Source organism: Coenobita brevimanus, chromosome 71 (genome assembly GCF_032717465.1).
Source record: "Coenobita brevimanus isolate Jiangsu-jjx chromosome 71, ASM3271746v2, whole genome shotgun sequence".
NCBI classification, from domain to species: Eukaryota; Metazoa; Arthropoda; class Malacostraca; order Decapoda; family Coenobitidae; genus Coenobita; species Coenobita brevimanus.
In genome coordinates this window covers 40489546-40509444 of record NC_137024.1, presented here as the reverse complement: position 1 = coordinate 40509444, position 19899 = coordinate 40489546, and the positions used below count along the sequence as shown (strand labels likewise).

Genomic DNA, 19899 nt, shown 5'->3' with positions numbered 1-19899 from the left:
TCAGGTCAGCCCATCATCCCTGTGATTTTAGTCAAAATCGCACCAGTAGTTTTCGCGTAAAGTTGTTAACAGACAGACAGAGAAACAAACAAACAGACAGACAAACCGAGTGAAAACAATATCCGTCCCCGAGCCCCTCCGGGGCAGGGATGGGTAATTAAGCAGGATTAAAGAAAGCACAGTCAATTCAGCATACCAAATAATTTTTCAAGAGATATAATCTGATATTTCCAAGATGGATCACCAGAAAAACAGATACACTGAGAGATGATTAAACATGCGTTTCGCCCTGCCAACGTTATGGGGATAATTGTGTAAAAGAAGGAGCCTCTGTGGTACAGTGGTAGAATGTGCGTCTCGTACACGGGTGAGCCAGGGTTCGCGCCCCACCAGGGTAATATACTTTGGGAGTGCCACGTACTGCATTGGCGGACACAAGGGGTGCTGTGGTTGAACCAGTGTCGCTTACTATAAAGTATGCTTGCACCCAGTCTGCTTGCGCGGGCCGATTACACTTGGTTCACAGACTATACACACATCCAAAGCCACTACAACACTATAAAGACACTTACAAGCACTTCTCATCCTACATGCAATCTCTACTAGACAGCCTAAGCCACCCGGTAGAGATACATTGGCTGTATCGTCCCGACTTCGGTCGGGATAGGCCGGTCCTGCAGTGGATACTCAAAAGGATGATGATGATGATGATGATGTAAAAGGATGTGAGGAGCTGAAAAATGGAAGAACTGAATATCAAGATTTTTTTGGCCTTGTCAAAAACAAGAGACAAATTTGAAGTCAGGTACGCCAAAGTCTCGTTCCGTGGTTGTCATATGACGTTCTGAATGCTGTAAGGGGGTGGAAAAGTGAAGTCATCAGCTTATGAGGGGACAGAACTCGATGAACAGCCCAAAAATTCATATATGAATATAATGAAGTGAACGTGTGAAATATAGAACCCCGAGCAATATAAACAAAAAATGTGCGGCCAATCAACCACTACTACAAACGCTCCGTTGCACTTTACCTGACGGCAAATTTTCCCCAGCGGGCAAGTACCCCAGCCATTCCCTGACCAGTACGTATTGCACCGAATCATCACAGGTTGCGTTATAGCGTACCCTCATTTCCCTCTTATTCCAGGTCCTCAGGTGGGTTCACCTGTAAAACTAGGTCTTTACTCAGAATGTTTTTTTCTGCCACCAGACTATCAGATGCCCAATAACACCACCACCCCCACCACCACCAACAACAACAAAAATAATACTAATACTGGTCTACTACTACTACTACTACTACTACTACTAATAATAATAATAATAATAATAATAATAATAATAATTATTATTATTATTATTATTATTATTATAGCAGTAGTAGTAGTAGTAGTAGTAGTAGTATAATGACAACAACACCGACGACGACGACATGAAGAAGAAGAAGAAGAAGAACAACAACAACAACAACAACAACAACAACAACAATAATAATAATAATAATGATAATAATAATAATAATAATAATAATAATAATTTTTTCATTCGCGGGAGTATACAGCTGGACCGCATAAAGGTAACTTTTAAGTTGCCTCGTGTTATACATACTGTTTATGAAAACATTCTTAGACAAGCACACCCATGCCCACTGAAACTAGGGTACTTCCTCAGACACGCACTTGATCATACACTCACTAACACGCTGTCTGACTAACACTTTCTGACTAAGCTGACTGAACCGTTAACAGTTTTATATTCTATTACTGTTACTACCAGATGATATTGTTCAGGTTTGGAGAGATTTTTCTAACTGGAGGAGTTAGATATTGCCTTCATTAATCCCCTCAGTACTGGTGGCAGCAAGTGTAAAAACTGAATAGGCGTAATCGTAGTGAAGTGGATGCATGTCGTATTCGCATCACTCATAGACAGTTGGACTCTCCTGTCAACTCCAGTCCACCTCGCAGAGGCGAAATTAAGAGTAGTGCCTTGTGTGTCTACACCTCACTGTTATCTGTGTCAAACTTTTGTAGGGTTTCCGTGTTCAGCAACGGCCTGAGGTAAGTCTCATGAACACGTTAGGAACTGGTAGGTAGTGGTGACCACCATCCACTTACTTGATGTAGTGCTGCCTACTTCTTCCCTCACCTTTATAATTCTTTTTTCTGTGTCTGCCCTCCTCCCTTTTTATATCTCCCATCTTTCCTGTCACTTTTTATTACTCTTCTTTCTTTTTCAGGCGGCTTTACACTAAGTAACAAACCTAATGGTTTCCAGTAAGCCAGGAAACTATTTACAAAGCTGAGTAGTAACCATATAACAATGTTCCCTGCGTGTCTACAAGTGGATTGGCCGACGGTTAGTGCTCCTTCCCGTAGAAAAACTAATTCAAAGACAAACGGCCATCCCTTACGGGATTATGAAGTCTGGTTATACACAGACAGATACTGTAGATAAGAACTGTATAAAGAAGCCTTCATGAAGTAAGAGTATGAGTGAGCATGAGTGAATTTCTTGTACGTGACTTTCTGTGCGTAAGTATAGTACATAAATGCTACATTACAGTTAATGTAATGGCCATGCTTACTGGTCTGTGAATGTGTGTGTGTTAGTGTGTACTGTACACGTAAAGTATGTGGAAAGTGTACAGTATGTGAAAGTGTACAGGAACTCAATCAGCACCATATAACACTTTAATGTGTTGGTGGTTGGGTCGTTTGCGTGTGCCTCTGACAATCGGGAGAGGATATTTCAGCAGCAACAGTATTAACTTTTTGGTCTTTCATGTGTTCTCACACGTTCGCACCCTGCCGTGGTTACCTGGATGACTAATTAACGCAGTTTCTCACTCAGACACAACCATTCCAACACGAAATTCCAAATGTACTTTTCACCCTTCACTCAAAAATCTTTTAATTATATCCAAACGTAACGCACTGGGTGGAGGCTGGTCGCTTCCCTAGAGACAAAGTGCATGGCGTTCCTCAGCCCAGCAGAAAAGCTGCCCTTCGGGATCGGTAAAATACGGCTTGAAAGTATAACAGAGCTGCCCAACGATGTCAGGAGTGTGCAAGCCGGCAGCTGTAATGTGCTATATGCAAAACTACATGAATGACACCGCACTGCCCCACAAATGACACATTCCAATTATTTCATATCTGCAGACGGTAAATACGTGTTTCTTCACAGTTTCTTTCATATATTCCTATACAAAACGCATTATGTCTCTTAATTACCATACCTCGATGAAGTCAATCATACTTTTTTTTTTTTTTTTTTATGTGTCCGACTCTGGGTATAGCTTTCACAGCCTGCTCCCAAGGCCCAGTAGTCCTCCTACATTTCATACACATCTACATGTCACCACTTCGGCGCTAACACCCACCATCCATATTGAATACATGCTAGGGTTGTCTCATACAGGACCGGTGTATTGGTATTAGCGGGTCGGCGGGTCTTCTGATAGATCAGTAAAGTCTACTTTAATGAATTTCAAATCCTTAAGCTGTTCCCCGCCCCAGGGGGATTTGAACCTGGGTCCGGTAGGACTGCAGGCCACCTCTCTACAGACTGAGCCACCGCAGTATTATATTTCTTTTTCATAATTTCCACCTACTTTATAATAGATAAGTTTACTCTCTGTTATTTCTACCTCATAAAATGTGACCTCCTTCCTCTGTAGGTGTCCACTCCTCCTTCACTACATCCTTACTTTTTCTCTCCCTCTCTCTAACCTTTCCTTGTCACTGTCGCGTGCCTCTCCCGCAGCCTCAGCCACTTGTTCCACTCTGTCCAGTCACTACAAAAGATTAAACACAGTACAACTATTACAGGTGTGTCACTAGACCACTCCCTCCATGCCGAACAATAACTGCAAATGCTATGCTACAACACAGCTGTTATACTGTAGATGTGTCACTGTCCACTTCCTTCACGTTGTAGTCATTACAAAGCTATAAACGGCAGTAAAGGGAACGAATTCACAATATCAAACGCAATTAACTCCCTCTCGTAACAAAGATTAATTTATTTATTTACTTCTTTATTCTGATGAGCAAAAACTATGGGATGATTCAACATTTTTCCTCCCTGCAAAATCACAGTGACGGCTGGGAATGGATCATAAATTTGGCTTATTTTATTTTTCAATGAAACACAAGGAGACAAAGATGTAAAAGTCGTCCCGTGTCCCTTGTTCTTCTTGCAAAAAGAAATCATATCTGCTTCAGGCAGTTGTTCTTAAAAGTAGTTTTGTTCATCTGTTTAGCAGCTACATATATTTTACAAGTGCACTTCCTCCACTAGCCTTCATGACTGTATCAGTTATGGCAATCCGGTGAATGCAATCGCGGTTAAATTTTAAGTTAAAGACAGTAACCTTAGGATATAAGTATTTGGAGCAAAAATGTTTCAGCATCTTCAGATCGTGCATAACTTGTCGTAAGCTTCCCTTTCGTCTAATGAATTCTTATGCACTGTATCCCAGGGCTGTCAGTTTAAAGTACAGTAACAGCAGAGTGTATCCAGCACCAATTTTTTGTGTCATCTTGTCTGAATTGTGTAGTCCATCCATCCATCATCCAATCCTATTGTCGCCTCATAAGGAGCGTAGGAACACGGGGCTAGGCAAGTTGGTCCTGACATTTAAGATGAGAGTGACCAGCCTCACTCATCCCTGAGTGGCATTACCTGAGCGATAAACCCCAGCCACCCCTTGGATATAAACCTACACAGGCTTAATCCGATCGGAGCACCTTATAATTACCCACTAAACCACCAGGACCGATAATTTGGTTATATGGTTACCACCCAGCGTAGTAAATGGTTTCCGGATGCACAGTAAACCATTTGGCTTGTCACTCAGTGCAGAGCCACCCTTAGGCAGGAGGAAGAAGAAAGAATGAAGGAAAGAAAGAAGAGGGAGTGTAAAGTCACCCGTAGGCAGAAGAAAGAGAAAAAAATGAAGGAAAGAAAGACAGAATGGGAAGGATGGAAGATAGGAAAGGGCAGACACCTACAGCAGCACTATATCGAGTGAGTGGATTGTGAGCGCCCCCCCCCCTACCACAATGAGCGTCCCCACCTATGTATAGACAACTCTAAAATCCAAATAACAGTAGTTCATTGTCAGAGATGCACTTAAACTCGAATTCTGATATTTGGCGGATGGTGAAGGAAAACGCGGCAAGCGCTCTAGTTTGTGGGAGGGTCCAAACCAGTCCAGCCAGTCTTCTACCCTCCCCCACTTCTCAGCCCTTACCCTAACTCCGCTCCATCCAGTGCCCACCTTCTCTACCTCTATCACCACCCAAACTTCTGCATCCCAATCTGCATTTCTCTTCCTCGTCTTCCTCAACCCCCCATTTCCTTAGCGTTGTTCTTGTCCTTTCCTATACACCATGTGGCGTAGCCAGGTTTTAACAAATGTGGGGGTCAAGGTCTCGTCTCTGGGGATCCCAGTGCCACTCTGTGCATACATTAACTAAACAAAATTCAAATGCAGGGTCAAAGGAGGCGTCAAGGGTTTGATAGTAGGGGACCGGACCCCCTAAGCCCCTTCACCCCCTGTGGCTACGCCACTGTATTCACCGCCTTGACAATACCTAGTGAAAGTTTGATGCTATGTAACTCATCGGCTATGTAACTCATCGGCGTTGTAACTTTCTGTGCTTCTGTGCTTACACCCTGCCTAGGTAAACTCTTTCGCCTTTGTTTATCAACTTGCGCCTTTCCTTCTTGCTAGAAATTTGCTCTCATTCAGACTGTCCCAAAGAAGGGTGACCATTCTCAGCCCTTTGACTATCGCCCAGTTGCTTTAACATCTTGTGTTTCAAAAGTTTTCGAATCTATTCTTACGATAACAAGAAAATGTTATTTCTGGTAGACAGTATGGGTTCCACCAGGGACGCTCCCTGGCGATCTTCTCAGTCCTCACTTAAATTTCAGACTTCTGGTCATCTCCCCTTAGCGACTACAGCGAAAACTTTGCAATTGCACCTGACATCTCAAAGGCTTTCGATCGAATCTGGCATAAATCTGTAATTTCCTAACTACCCTCTCACGGTTTTTATCCTTCCATCTGTGCCTTCATCTCTATAGCTTCATTTCTGGTCGTTCCATAGCTACTGTTGTAGACGGCCACCGTTCTTTTAGAGCTATCAATAGTGGTGTTCCTCAGGGCTTTGTTCTATCACAGGCTCCCTTCCTTTTATTCATCAATGACCTTCTTAGCTGTACATCCAGCCCTGTCCACTCATATGCAGATGATCACCCTTCACCTTTCCATTCGCTTCCAGCAGCGTCCATCTCAGCAGTTACTTCAACAAGGGATAAGGCTATGGCACACCTAATGTCTGACTTGGCTCATACCTCTGATTAAGGTAAAAATAACCTTTTTTTTTTAATGTATCAGTAACTCAGTTTTTACATCTGTCAACCCGGCAAAATCTTCGACAGGAGTACCCTCTAATTTTTAACAATATCCAGCTCAATCCTGCATCATCTTTAAACATACGTGAGGTTTCATTCTCGAGATTTATCTGACAAAGAACATATTCCTCTCTTGTAAAATCTCCTTCCAGGAGCAAGTCTCTCTCTCCAAACGTCTGACAATTTGCAGTCCAATGTGGCGCCGTAAACAAGTCACATGACTCGTGACGTCACGTGGAAAAGATCTATACCCAAGCTCTCATTATTGTGCATGGATGTCGTTCAGTGAAGGAGTAGCTATGCGCGCTCCGCTCTTCCAGCCACGTGATCGCAAAACCCTGGTCCTGTCACTGTATAACTCAGTGGCATCCTGCATTCGAGGTAGTACACCGCACAGTATTGTACTGCAAAATTAATATATTATCAGTGATCATACCTTAGTGCTGTATTGTTATTGTAAAATTATTGTGTACTGTACTGTTTACGTGTGTGACCCAACCCCAAATGCTATTTCTCCTACCTTCCAGTGTTGTTTCCGACGTGCCTGAAAGTGCTTGTAACAACAGTACAGTAGTTGTGTGTCATGGGTGAGTTTGTGGCTTTTGTGGTGGTGCCCTTGCTGGTGCAGGCCTTGTGTTTTGTCCTGGTCCTTGTCTCAATGGCACCTCCACCACCTGCTAAGGCCCTGTCCACACGAGAGGGCACTACCCGCTGAGCGTATAATCCTCGCGTCTTTAGCAGTGTTACCAGATCAAGCACTTTCTGGCGGTCATTGGTCACTACCGGGCACACTTGTTTTGTTGTCCACACGGCAAGCATTGCCTCAACAACGGGCAAGGGTGTTACAGATAGTTTGCCACTGGTTTCCCTGCTTATGACGTCATCTACGCTCGTGCCCGCCAGCCACCTTCTAAATGTGTGAATTGGAATGTGATTTGGTATCAATGTTTGCCCGTCGGCCACTGTCCGCTCGTGTGGACGGGCCCTAAGAGGTGTCATGTCGTTTTCTCCATGGAGATGATGTAGATCGAGCAAGGCTGGGCCATTGCAGGGCTAATTGAACACTGCAACATGCCCCCGACCACGTTGCAGGATTTGCAGAAGAGCAAACACTGCATGTGGGTGTTCTTCCATGGTCATTTTGAGACTGTGATGACACGAACGCAAGATGACGGCCAAGCCGTGCTTTTGTGAGAAGTGGTTTCGACAACAGCGTGCCAGTGGCGTGATTGTGTGTCCCATCGAGCTGACGGCTGCAGCCACCAAGTTCGCTGAGCTACTGGGGATGGCGGATTTCAAGTCACTGAAGGTTGAGACTCTGTTCAAACTTCGACATGGGCTGTCCTACAAGATGACCTATGGTGAAGCACTGGATGCAAACTCTGAAGGAATAGATGAGTTTCGGACCAACTTCCAAGCTTAAATACCAGATTGATGAAGAAGGGTTGTCTCAATCAGCTTTATAATGCAGATGAAACTAGTCTGTTCTTCAGGTCAGTGCCGACTCATACCCTTGTTGACAAGCAGATGTGCATCTCTGTTCTGTGTTTTGCCGATGCAACTGGCTCCCACCGTCTGAAACATGTCGTAGTGGGGCATGCTAAACAGCCACCTTGTCTCCGGGGGTTTATGGATCTTCTCCCAGTGAATTATTTCCACTCGCTGAAGGCTTGGTTTCCAGCCAAGATCTTCAAAGACTGGCTTTATAATCATGCTGTGAAGGAGATTGTTTGTTATCAGACTGAGAGTCTTGCCCTTGCCCACGACCAATTGAAGGCTATGCTGCTCTCTGACAATGCTCCTGCAAATCCTTCTGAGACGGAGTTGGTTGGAGATGGAGGTCGTATAGGGTTACGTTCTTGCACCTCGACCTCAGTCTTGCAACCCATGGACCAGGGTATTATCACAGCAATGAAGTGACTGTATTGGAAGAAGTTTATGGAAGACATGATGGTTGTGCTCGAGGATGAGGGGGAGGCAGCCCAGGGCGTGAACAGCAGGGGGAAAGAGGACCCTGGCCAACTTCAAGCGGTATTCCCTCAAGTCTGCATTCTACAGCTGGGCGCAGGCCTGGGGGGAACTCTCTGCACTCACACTTGAGCATGATTAGAACAAGCTCCTCAAAGATGAAGAGGCCATTGCTGACTTTACCGGCTTCAAAACTCAGGACTTCGTCTGGCGTATGGAAGCAGCAGAACAGGTAACATGATCCACGATTGGCTGGAAGTAGACGAGGGACATCCTGGGCACCAGACTCTGTATAACAGGGAATCTGTGGAGTCAGTGACTGCATGGAGCACAGCACCGGAAGAGGAGGAGGAGGATGACAATGAAGTGACAGAAATCCTGAGACTCCAGCAGGTTTGTAATGCAGTGGACGTCCTTCTTGACTACTGTGAGCATCCTAATCAGCAGCCCATCTTTGCCGTTGTCATGGCCACTTACCTGCGACAGGGCCGTGACAATGTGATAAAGCTGGAGTCAAGAACAACCCCCAGGCAGTCCTCCATCACATCCTTTTTCTGCCCTGTGACACCTATGACTCCATTGCCACAGCCACTGAACTCCTCGCATTGTCCTGTCCTAGTCGTCAACCTCCTTGTACTGGCCTCTTTCACCCCAGCCCTCTACTTCCTCACATTTTTGTTTACCCCCAGTCAGGCACCACCATGGCCACTTCTTCATCTCAGCCATGCACCTTAGTCATGGCACCACCACCTGAGGTCTCCCTCCAGTCAGAGGCCTCACTGGACATCTACCTGACTCCCTTTGCCACTCCATCTCCACTATCTACTCCAGCACCCTTAGCAGAGATTCGAGCCTTAAGTGGTGGAGCTGGAGTAGTCTTAGAGGGAGATATTCACTACTAGACCATATGGAATTATGAGTTCTGTACTGCATGGTGTACAACTCTACCCTCCAGTGCCAACAGTTGGCGATTACACTACATATAATAGTATACTACGTACAGTACTGTACTATCGTACTGTATCATTACTATACTGTATCGTTTTTAAACTTAGTTCTCGATGTAGTTTTCATCTTTTACTCTTGGCTCAAAGCCAAATGTTTATCCGGCATTTCACTTTAACTGATATAGGGCTTGGCTGAATTACATCGGATATTTGAGAGTTTACTGTAATTAATACTTTAGGTATCTTCAGAGAGGATAAAGGTATTAACAGAATTTAATGTAAACTTTATATATATCAAAAACACTTGCTTAACACCATATAGTGTGGAAATGAAAAAACAAATGACCAGATAATTTTACTCTGACAAGGGACGTGACTAGTTTACATCTGTAAATACCACAAGAAATTCAATACACACAATCAATTAATCAACATGCAATTCCCTTCTAAGCTAAGGTCTGGAATAGAAGTGACTGTGTAGTGCTTTAAGGAAAATTAGGGCATTTCAAATAGCTGAAGAACATGCCCAACAGGTGAGGGCATGAGGTCATGTAGTTGAGTTCCACGTCCATTTGCACGTCACACAACTCGTCTCCCATGTACTCAACCATGTGGAACACATCACTGAAATTTACTTCAGTGAAGAAACTGTGCCACATTATTTAAATATTTTTAAAAAACATTTAACATGGGTGCCTGAAGTTCTTCCCAGCAAACTTGGCATTAGGACCAAGTTCCTCCTCAATGCGGAGAATCTGGTTGTATTTGGCCAGACGTTCTGAACGGCAAGGAGCTCCAGTCTTTATCTGACCTGTACACAGACCTACAACGAGATCAGCAATGAAGCAATCTTCAGTCTCTCCAGACCTGGAAAAAGCACAATTGAGAATTAGAAATGGTGCATATGGTTTAAAAGTGTTATGATAGCACGAGGTCTGTCCAAAAACAAAGTGAGCAGAAAATTAAACCGCATCAAATAGCCGGCTTAGTGTGATCACAACAGGAGTGCTGTGTAGCGGAAAATTGGAGCTTTAGTCTAACACTTGTCGCATCACACCGTGTCACTTAGTCAAGATACATGCACTTCAGTGAATGTGTTTAGTGTGCTTGGCAATTAGCTGAACACTGAAGGATCTTGAACAACATGTTTGAAGTCCCCCTCCCCCACAAAAATTGGGAAAACTCTTCAGAGATTTTTCTGATATTGCAACAGGCTAATGAGGAGGATTGTTCGCGCCGTATGCAATGTCACAAGTGATTCCTGTGGTTCAAATCAGGATGAACATCTACAGTAGACAATCCAAATCTGGATGGCCAACCACGTCGAGATGATCACGTAGAGAAAGTGCATACAGTGATCTGTGAAAATAGTTGCATTACTGTCCGTGAAGTTCCCAAAGAAACAGGCATCTGCAAAAGTTTGTGTCACATGATTTTGACTGAAAAACTGAAGATGCATTGTGTTCCCAAAAAATCTGTGCCGAGTCCACTGACAAATTAGCAAAAAGCAAAATGTGTCAGTCAGATGTTTGACTGTTTGAATGCTAATGAAAACTTTCGGAAAAATGTCATAAGAGGTTGATGAAACGTGTGTACAGCTATGGTGTCCAAATAAAAAGGAAGTCATCGCAGTGGGTTGAAAAATCATCACTGCACGGTGGAGTCTATCAAATGTGAAGGTGAAGTTAATAATCTTTTTTTATTGGAAGGGCATCATTCATTATAAGTTTGTTCCAGGTGGTCTGACAGTCAACACAGTAAAGAGTACAGTACTGTATAACTTAGACATCTTTAAGCATGTGAGGGAAGCAGTGCTAAGGAAAAGACCTGAGGTGTGGACAAACAAAACCTGGATGCTGCACCACGACAATGCATATGCTCACATGTTCGCTCCTTATCCATGACCTTTAGGTGAAGGACGAGACGACTTTTGTCCCCAAGCTGCACCGCTCTGGATTTGGCCCCTCCACCCCCCCTCCCCTGTGTAAATCCACTCTGAAAGGTCATCAATTTGAGATGACTGAAGAGATAGAAGAAATATTCACCAAGTGCACTAAACAATCATTCACTCAACCATGACTAAGTGACATGGCATGATGTGGCTAGTGCTAAAATGAAGCTCAAAGTCGCCACTACATAGCACTCCCATTATGATCATGTTAAGCCTAGTTACTGTGCTACTTAAAAAGTTCTGTTTCTTTTTGGGCAAACCTTGTATATATCTTTGTTTTTGTGAAGTCTGCCAGTGTAAACATCTTACATCATAACGATACAAATTTATTTACTTACGTGCACACTCTTCTTATAACTTACCTCTACCTTCAAATACTGACCATCAGTTTGAAGTAATTTATAACTAATATACAACAACAAAATAAATAAATAAATAAATAAAAATAAAAAATAACTACAGGCAGTCCCCGTTTTACAAATGGTCGACCTATGAATTTTTTACTTTACAAAGGTAGAAACCGTACTTCGAAATCTGAGTTTTGATCTTTTCCTGGGGTAGCGATGTGCAGTATGATACTCTCGCCTGATGCTGAAAGCAAGCCACTCAGGCGCATCTCCCAGTCTGCCTCGTGTACGCATGTGTAAACAAACCATACCCTACAGTGTTTAGTGTTGCCAGTGTTTTTATGGATACTCTCCTGTACCTATGTTGTGTTCTGAGCATCCATCATGTCTACAAAACGCCCCCTTGTCTCTCCTGCTACTAGTGAGAAGGGGAAGGCAGTTACTCTTGAGATGAAACTCAATTGCCCAGCATGAGGGCAGCAAGCCCGTAGGTTCTGGGACAATTCTCCATCAGGAAGATTCCTCGTCATTTATTTAAATATCAATTTACTTTGCAAGTATACTAGTTTTTTCGTTATATGAGATATAAAAGTGTGTGAAGAAGTATGGAAGTTGGTGAGGCTAGGGGACTGACAAGAGCTGGAGATGGCTGGATGAATGTTTTGAGAAGTGCATAATCAGGGATTTGGCATCCCTTTTTAACATGACAGCGTTTGGACTGGCTCTACTGGATACGTTTATGTGAAGCTCCAGAACGCGGTGGAAGTTTTTGGCGTATCAGATAGAGCCAGGATTCCCGGGGCTTGAATGATGTGTGAATGGAAATGCAGCCCTTTGGACTGGGCAAACTTGGGCTGTCTGGATGCTGCTACTCTCACCTTGTCCTAGGGTGGGAAAAGAGGTCTGGATGATTATCATAGTGATGATGATTTGTTTTTATGATAAATGTAAAATGTGGCATCAAATGGTTGGTATTAAAGAAAAAATATAGTAGCGAAACGTGAATCAGGCGACGTACGATAAATTTCACCTCATCGCTTAACATTAGGCTACTGTACATACGAGACAGTAGCAATTAATTAACCCGTTAACTGCTCTATACAGCCTGGGCTGTTCCAAGTGCGACTGCTCAATACAGCCCTGGCTGCACAGGTGAATTTCAAAAATAGTGCCATGGTGACCAAGCCCGACCCATGCAAGCATGTTTGAGCATTCAAAACCAAAACCGAAAAAGAAAACGAAAACCATACATTCCAATAGGGAATCAGACACTTCGATGTTCATCCATGGCTTTACCAAGGTAAATATTGAGCTAATATTTCATTACTATATACTTTGGCATGTGTTCTCTCAATTCCTAAGACAAAATTTGGCCTTTGGGAAATTGCATATTTACCCCTATGTCTGCGCACCACGGACACCTCCAAAAAACTGCCATGTGTGGTTAATGGGTTAACTGTCTAGTAACTTTAAGTGAACGATCAGTATACAGTAAAACCATGATAAGCTGACCCTGCTGATGGCGGAATTTCCGGTAATTTGAACTCAAACTGAAGCTGAGGACTTTACCAATCTCAGAAAACCTGAAAATTCTCAACTGGATCGAAGGTGGAGGGACAATGCAGATGGCGTTATGACAAATTATATTCCAAGTGGTACATTTTAGTTTATTATATGCTAGATGTTACATTTTTGTTTAACTGAGGTGGTTGGTGGGGGCACTCACCATCCACTCACGATGTAGTGCTGCTTTGTGTGTTGGCCCTTTCCTCTCTTCCTTCCTTCCTCGTCTGTCTTTCTGTCCTTCATTCTTTCCTCTTCCTTCTGCCTATGGGTGACTTTACACTCCCTCGTCTGTCTTCCTTTCCTTCATTCTTTCCCCTTCCCTCTGCCTATGGGTGACTCTACACCAAGTGACAATCCAAATGGTTTACTGTACACCAGGAAACCATTTACTACGCTAGGTGGTAACCATATAACCAAATTATGGTATCTGGTGGCTTAATAGGTAATTAAGGTGCTCCTATTGGATTAAGCCTGTGTAATATCCATGGGGTGGTTGGGGTTTATTGCTCAGGTAATGAGTGAGGCTGGTCACTCTCATCTTAAATGTCAGGGCCAACTTGCCTAACCCTGGGCTCCTATGCTCCTCATGGGGCAACACAGGATTGGATGATGGATGGATTGTGAAGTAAATAAGTGCAGAACTTTACGTACGGTAATAAAGGGACTTTTGCACCCTCCACCTAAATCTCCAACACAAGCTGCCTAACCTATGAAAGCTCTTTGCACAGACATCCACCATTTTTTTTTTTTTTTTTTTTTTTTTTTTAAATCAGGATTCACAGCGAAAACATGCTAAAGGTAGCAGAAGTGTTTTGCCTTTTGTTCAACACTTCACCCCTGCACTCTTGTAGTTTGTATAAATATTAACATGCATTTATTTGCACTGTAAATCAATATTTATGCAAAACAGAAGTCTGTCAAGGTGTGCTAGCAATCTAAATGGGAAATACCTGCTTACTTTAGCACATTTTCACTCTGAAATACCTGCTAACTTTAGTACATTTTCACTCTGAATCCTGATTTTTAATTAACAGTTAAATTAAGCTCAATTTATTTTTTATACCAGATTTCAGATAATCAGGTGTGTATGAACCTATATGGTGATAAAAACTAATATTTTCCCATTTAAAGTGCCGAGTCAGTCAGTGACTGCCATTCGGTATACCCTCTCACCGCTGTCTGTCTGTCTAGCCTAGCCTAATCTAGCCTAGGCTATGCAACCTCCTATCCTAGCCTACCCTGACTTGTGCTGAAATGTTTTTATTATTTATTTCTATTGCTTCATAAATGCTCCTTTAGTTTGGTGTTAATAAACAAGTACTGCAATCACATAATTTGGGACTACTGTCAGGGGTAATATATGTTTTTTTGCAATTGCAGTATTTCTGGTTAGTCAGAATATCCAGTGAGGCAAACTACTCTAGAGCCCCATACCGTTCGAATTATGAAGGGTTTACTGTACTTTGAAATTATACTAAAAACCTACATACATTACATATGTATGTAAATTTGAGATTCTTACCCTACTGAAGAGGAATTGTCCTAGGACCTCCCAGTCTGCCTCGCGTTTGCTAGCATAAACAATCAATGCTCTACACTGCTCTGTGTTGCCAGCACATTTTTTGGATACTCCCTTGTATCAATGTTGTGTTTTGTGCATCCACCATGTCTACGAAATGCCCAACTCTCTCTCTCTTGGTATTGGTAAGAGGAGGAGGAGGAGGAAGGCAAATAATCGAGATGAAAATCAAGAGAAATGCTCAGCATGAAAGCAGCAAGCCTATAGGGTCCAGGTCGCTGCAGCCTTAAGTCATTTACGCTGTAACGTCCAAACTTGCAAACGGCCTAAACAACACAACATAACCAAATCTAACCTATTTGGATGTTACGGCCTAAATGGCTTACAGCCAAAATGGCCAGGACCAAGCCCGTAATGGACATCACACGTGAACTTGAACTTTCGCAATCGACAATCACAGTGTTCAATAAATTATATGAGATATTCAACACTTTTTTATAAAATAGGCTTTGTGTTAATGAATTTGCCCAACTGTAGGCTAATGTAAGTGTTCTAAGCACATTTAAGGTAGGCTTGGCTGGGCTATGAGGTTCGGCTGGTTAGGTGTATTAAATGGATTTTTGACTTACGAAAAATTCCACTTATGACCAGTTTCTCAGAAAGGAACCCGATAAGTCAGGGACCACCTGTAACTGCAAAATTTTTTCAGGAATACAGAATATCTAATACAGTGCTGTAAATACAATTTCATACTATCCCAAAATAGAGTTACCAACAGTACCCTTGATGCCTACAGTAGACTCAGTAAAAGAGTCAACTGGGGAGATAGTGGTTATTACTACTTGTCTTAAGGTTGCCATGTCCTTTAAATATCTTCCTCTCAATTCTTTTCTCTGTTTCAACTCTATCCTATAAAAATTTTCAACTCTTCTTCTCACACACAGATGTGGAAGTGACAGAAAGCATTAGCAGAAATACAATGAGGTGGTCTGGCCATGTGGAGAGGATGGAAAGCAAGAAACTAACAAGGAGAGTGTATGAGTGAGGTGGAGGGGGGGAGAGGAAGGGGAAGGGTGAGGATGAAACTGAGGGATAGAGTGGAGAGGTATATGAGAGAGGGGTGTGTTAGCTGGGAGCAAGACAGTGAAATGGCGGACAGGGCGACACAAAGGCAATTTATTTGTGGCCACCCCTTACAGGACTGAGGCATCTGGCAATACTCTGTCAGTAATCTCCATTTAGTGTACGTGTCCATACTGTACAACTAAAGTGGAATATATATACAGTATAATATACTGTATATATGTGTCTATACTGTACCGGTATGTGTGTATATATCCATCCATCCATCCATCATCCAATTCTACATTACCCCATGAGGAGCGTAGGAGCCCGGGGCTAAGCAGTTGGTCCCGTCATTTAAGATGAGAGTGACCAGCCTCACTCATCCCCGAGTGGCATTACATGAGCAATCAACCCCAACCACCCCTTGGATATAAAGCTTCACCGGCTCAATCCGATTGGAGCGCAATAATTACCCACTAAACCACCAGGTGCCAAAATTTGGTTATATGGTTATATGCCTGTCTATATATATATATATATATATATATATATATATATATAATACTGGTGGTAGGTGGGGACACCCACCATCCACTTACTTGACGTAGTGCTGCTCTCAGGTGTCTGTCATTTCCCTTCCTCCTTCCTTCTTTCTTTCCTTCCTCTCTTGTCATTCTTTACTTCATTCTTTCCTGGTCCTTCTGCCTATGGGTGACTTTACACTCCCTCTTCTATCTACATATCTTTCCTTCATTCTTTCCTCTTCCTTCTGCCTATGGGTGACTCTACGCTGAGTGACAAGCTAATGGTTTCTGTACACCAGGAAACCATTTACTATGCTGGGTGGTAACCACATAACCAACTAATGGCACATGGTGGTTTAGTAGGTAACGACAGCACTCCAGTCGGATTGAGCCAGTGAAGGTTTATATCCAAGGAGTGGTTGGGGTGTACTGCTCACGTAATGCCACTCAGGGATGAGTGAGGCTGGTCACTCTCGTCTTAAATGTCAGGACCAACTTGCCTAGCCCCGGGCTCCAGTGCTCCTCATGGGGCAACGTAGGATTGGATAATGGATGGATGGATATATGTGTATATATATATATATATCTATATATATATATATATATATATATATATATATATATATATATATATATATATATATATATATATATATATACACATACATTCATATACAGTCACCTCTCACATAACATGCGATCAGAGAACCTGGAAACAGACAAATATTACGCGGGTGGAGAAACTGCCCATTTCTAAAATGCATGTATGAGATTTGGTACTTATGGTAATGCTAAGTACTATTGCGGACAGGAGTTCTTAACCACCCTCGTCCAGCCAACCTGTGTATGTGGCAGCGTCGCATTCACGAGCACAGAAGTTGCCTTCGATGCATTTCTGTTGAAAAATATTCCTTCAGCTTTGGGCTTGTACTAATGGATAAAGCAATAGTAATATTTACTTTGAAGGTTTGACTCTGATAACACGAATATATCATACTGATTATTTAATAACTTGTTTCTCGTATAGAGCCAAGCAAGTGATAAATATGTATATTTTGTTCCACTCCACGACTTCCTGTAGGTTTGAACCAGCGAACACAGAGTGAACAAGTTCCAAGTATTCATTTGTTAACAGGAGAGAGAGAGAGAGAGAGAGAGAGAGAGAGTAGCGGGTGCCCGTGAATTTTAGAGGAATGAGGTGGAGAAATGAGATGCTCAACACAGTTAAACAGGGATTTTTCCTTTCGTTTCGGTTGGCTTTCTATGCTTAAATGGCTAAATAAAGGTATTTTATGAAATATAATAACTGGATGACGAAATGGTTATAGGGTCTGGCCAATCGTTGTTTGGTGGAAGGTGTGCAGAGGTAAGGCTAATTCCAGGCAACGGTCGCTGTTAAAAGTTGGATGTTTTAGGTCCCATTTATTTTAAATATTTCCATGTATGTTTACAGTACGTGTATGCCCCTATGGACCTATTTTCACCCTATGAATATTTTTATCAATGGACATTTTCACCACTCGGAGCACAATCCCTTATGGACCTATTTTCCTTAATGACTTTTTTTTCAAAGACGCCTACTTCCCTACGTAACCTATTTTCCCCCGAACTAATTTTCCCCACTGATGTATTTTCTCCATTGATGAATTTTCTCCCCACGGACCAATTTTTCCGTCAACCTTGAATCTCTATGAATGCAGGTTTCCTACATGGTCGTATACCCATGGATGTATTTTTCACAATGAACCTATTTTCCCCACAAACCTGTTATCTGACGTGGTTATATCACCCACTGATGCGTGCAGTTGAAACACAGACCTCTTAACCAACAGACGTATTGCTCGATGGACCTGTTGTAACTCACTGGATATATATACCTACTTCAGCATGATTCCAGAATAATATCCCCTGTGGATATTAACTCGGACATTAACTCAGTTCATCTAATCCCAGTGGCCTGTTTTCCCACAATCCGTCCATCCACATACACACCCACCCATCAACGCACATACCCACAACCTTACTCAATACAGTATGTCTCAAAAGTAAGACGACACAAACCCGTCTCTTGCCTTGTCCTACAGGTAGCCCCACCACCCACCCCACTTAATGCGCAAACCCCGCTCCACCCCAGTTAACCAGCCCAACAACCCTTTCCCTCCCACTCACCCACCCACTCCACCTAATCCGCCTGTGAAACCACCAGCCTACATTAACCAATCCACCCACCCAGTCACCAACATTCCAACCCGCATACTATGCTCCACAAGTCAGATGACTCAATTCAACACACACACACACACACACACACACACAGGCGGGGTGGATTTCCTTACACGAGAGATAAGTCTCACCACTTAGTCGGTGGAAAATAGTACCGGGTACTCTTTATAGAGAGTTTGCCAGGCCGTAGATAAGGGGCTTCATTCCGGCTACATACACATGATTTTATGCGATATGAGTAAATATGGTGCTCAAGCTAAACAGGGAATTTTTCCTTTGGCTGATGACGAAGGAGTTTATTTATCCCAGGATAATGTCTCGTCGGACAAAATGAAAGATGGGTTTTATTCTGGGTAACGCCAGTTGACTTTGTCAAATAATTTGGCAGGCCGCGTAACTTCTGTTAGATGCCTTATGTTCGCATTTTTTTCTCTCTCTGGTGGTTGGCACCTGGAGATTTTTGGCAAACTCATGAGTATTTTTCTCATTAACTGGATATTTCTCTCTGGACAGAGAGGCAAATTACTTTCCTAAGCACAGGTTTTGGTTAAATTAACAGCATTTATCTCCTAATTCATTATTCCAACGATAGCAATCCTAAATATACATCTATATATATATATATATATATATATATATATATATATATATATATATATACATATAAATATATATATATATTTAAAATCACAAAGCAAGGCAAGTTCTAGTGATTGATGGAAGAAACATTCACACTGTGGCCTGTTTTCAATGGATCACAGGAATCCAGGGTTTCTCATCCCTTGCATTTCTCTGCGCCAGTCTGAATCCACATCATTATTCCAAAATTCACAGGCACCCACCATACACGCTCTCTCTCTCTCTCTCCTGGTAACAAATGCATGCTTCGAACTTGTTCATTCTATGTTCGCAGGTTCAAACCTACAGGAAGTCGTGGAGTGGAACCAAATATACATATTTGTCACTTGCTTGGCTCTATACGAGAAACAAGATATTAAATAATCAGTATGATATATTCGTGTTATCAGAGTCAAACCTTCAAAGTAAATATTACCATTACTTTATCCATTAGTACAAGCCCAAAGCTGAAGGAATATTTTTCGACAGAAATGCATCGAAGGCAACTTCTGTGCTCGTAAATGCGACGGTGCCACATCAACGGGTTGGCTGGACGAGGGTGGCTAAGAACTCCTGGCCGCAATAGTACATCTGGTACAACTTAGAAAAAAAATGCCAACCAATTTTCTGTTAATGATCTATGATGAGCATAATATAACAGAAACGTGCTGTTCAACTTTAATTATGAAGTGGCACCAGCGTCCATACAGGACATGCCTTTAAAAACTTAAGTACGTATTAGA

General features: G+C 42.5%; 2 protein-coding genes across 2 annotated transcripts in view; one reads left to right on the top strand and one right to left on the bottom strand.

The window, feature by feature from the left end:
• Rab14 (RAS oncogene family member Rab14) overlaps positions 1 to 19899 on the top strand; it is a 512826-nt gene that overhangs the window by 158796 nt on the left and 334131 nt on the right. The window lies entirely within an intron of this gene.
• The window catches only part of Eno (alpha-enolase), a 44715-nt gene continuing 34483 nt past the window's right edge, over positions 9668 to 19899 (bottom strand). Inside the window, exon 4 of the mRNA XM_080277855.1 lies at positions 9668 to 10210. Within this exon, the coding sequence (XP_080133981.1) occupies positions 10027 to 10210 (184 nt within the window). The 3' untranslated portion in view covers positions 9668 to 10026. The remainder of the gene's footprint in view (positions 10211 to 19899) is intronic.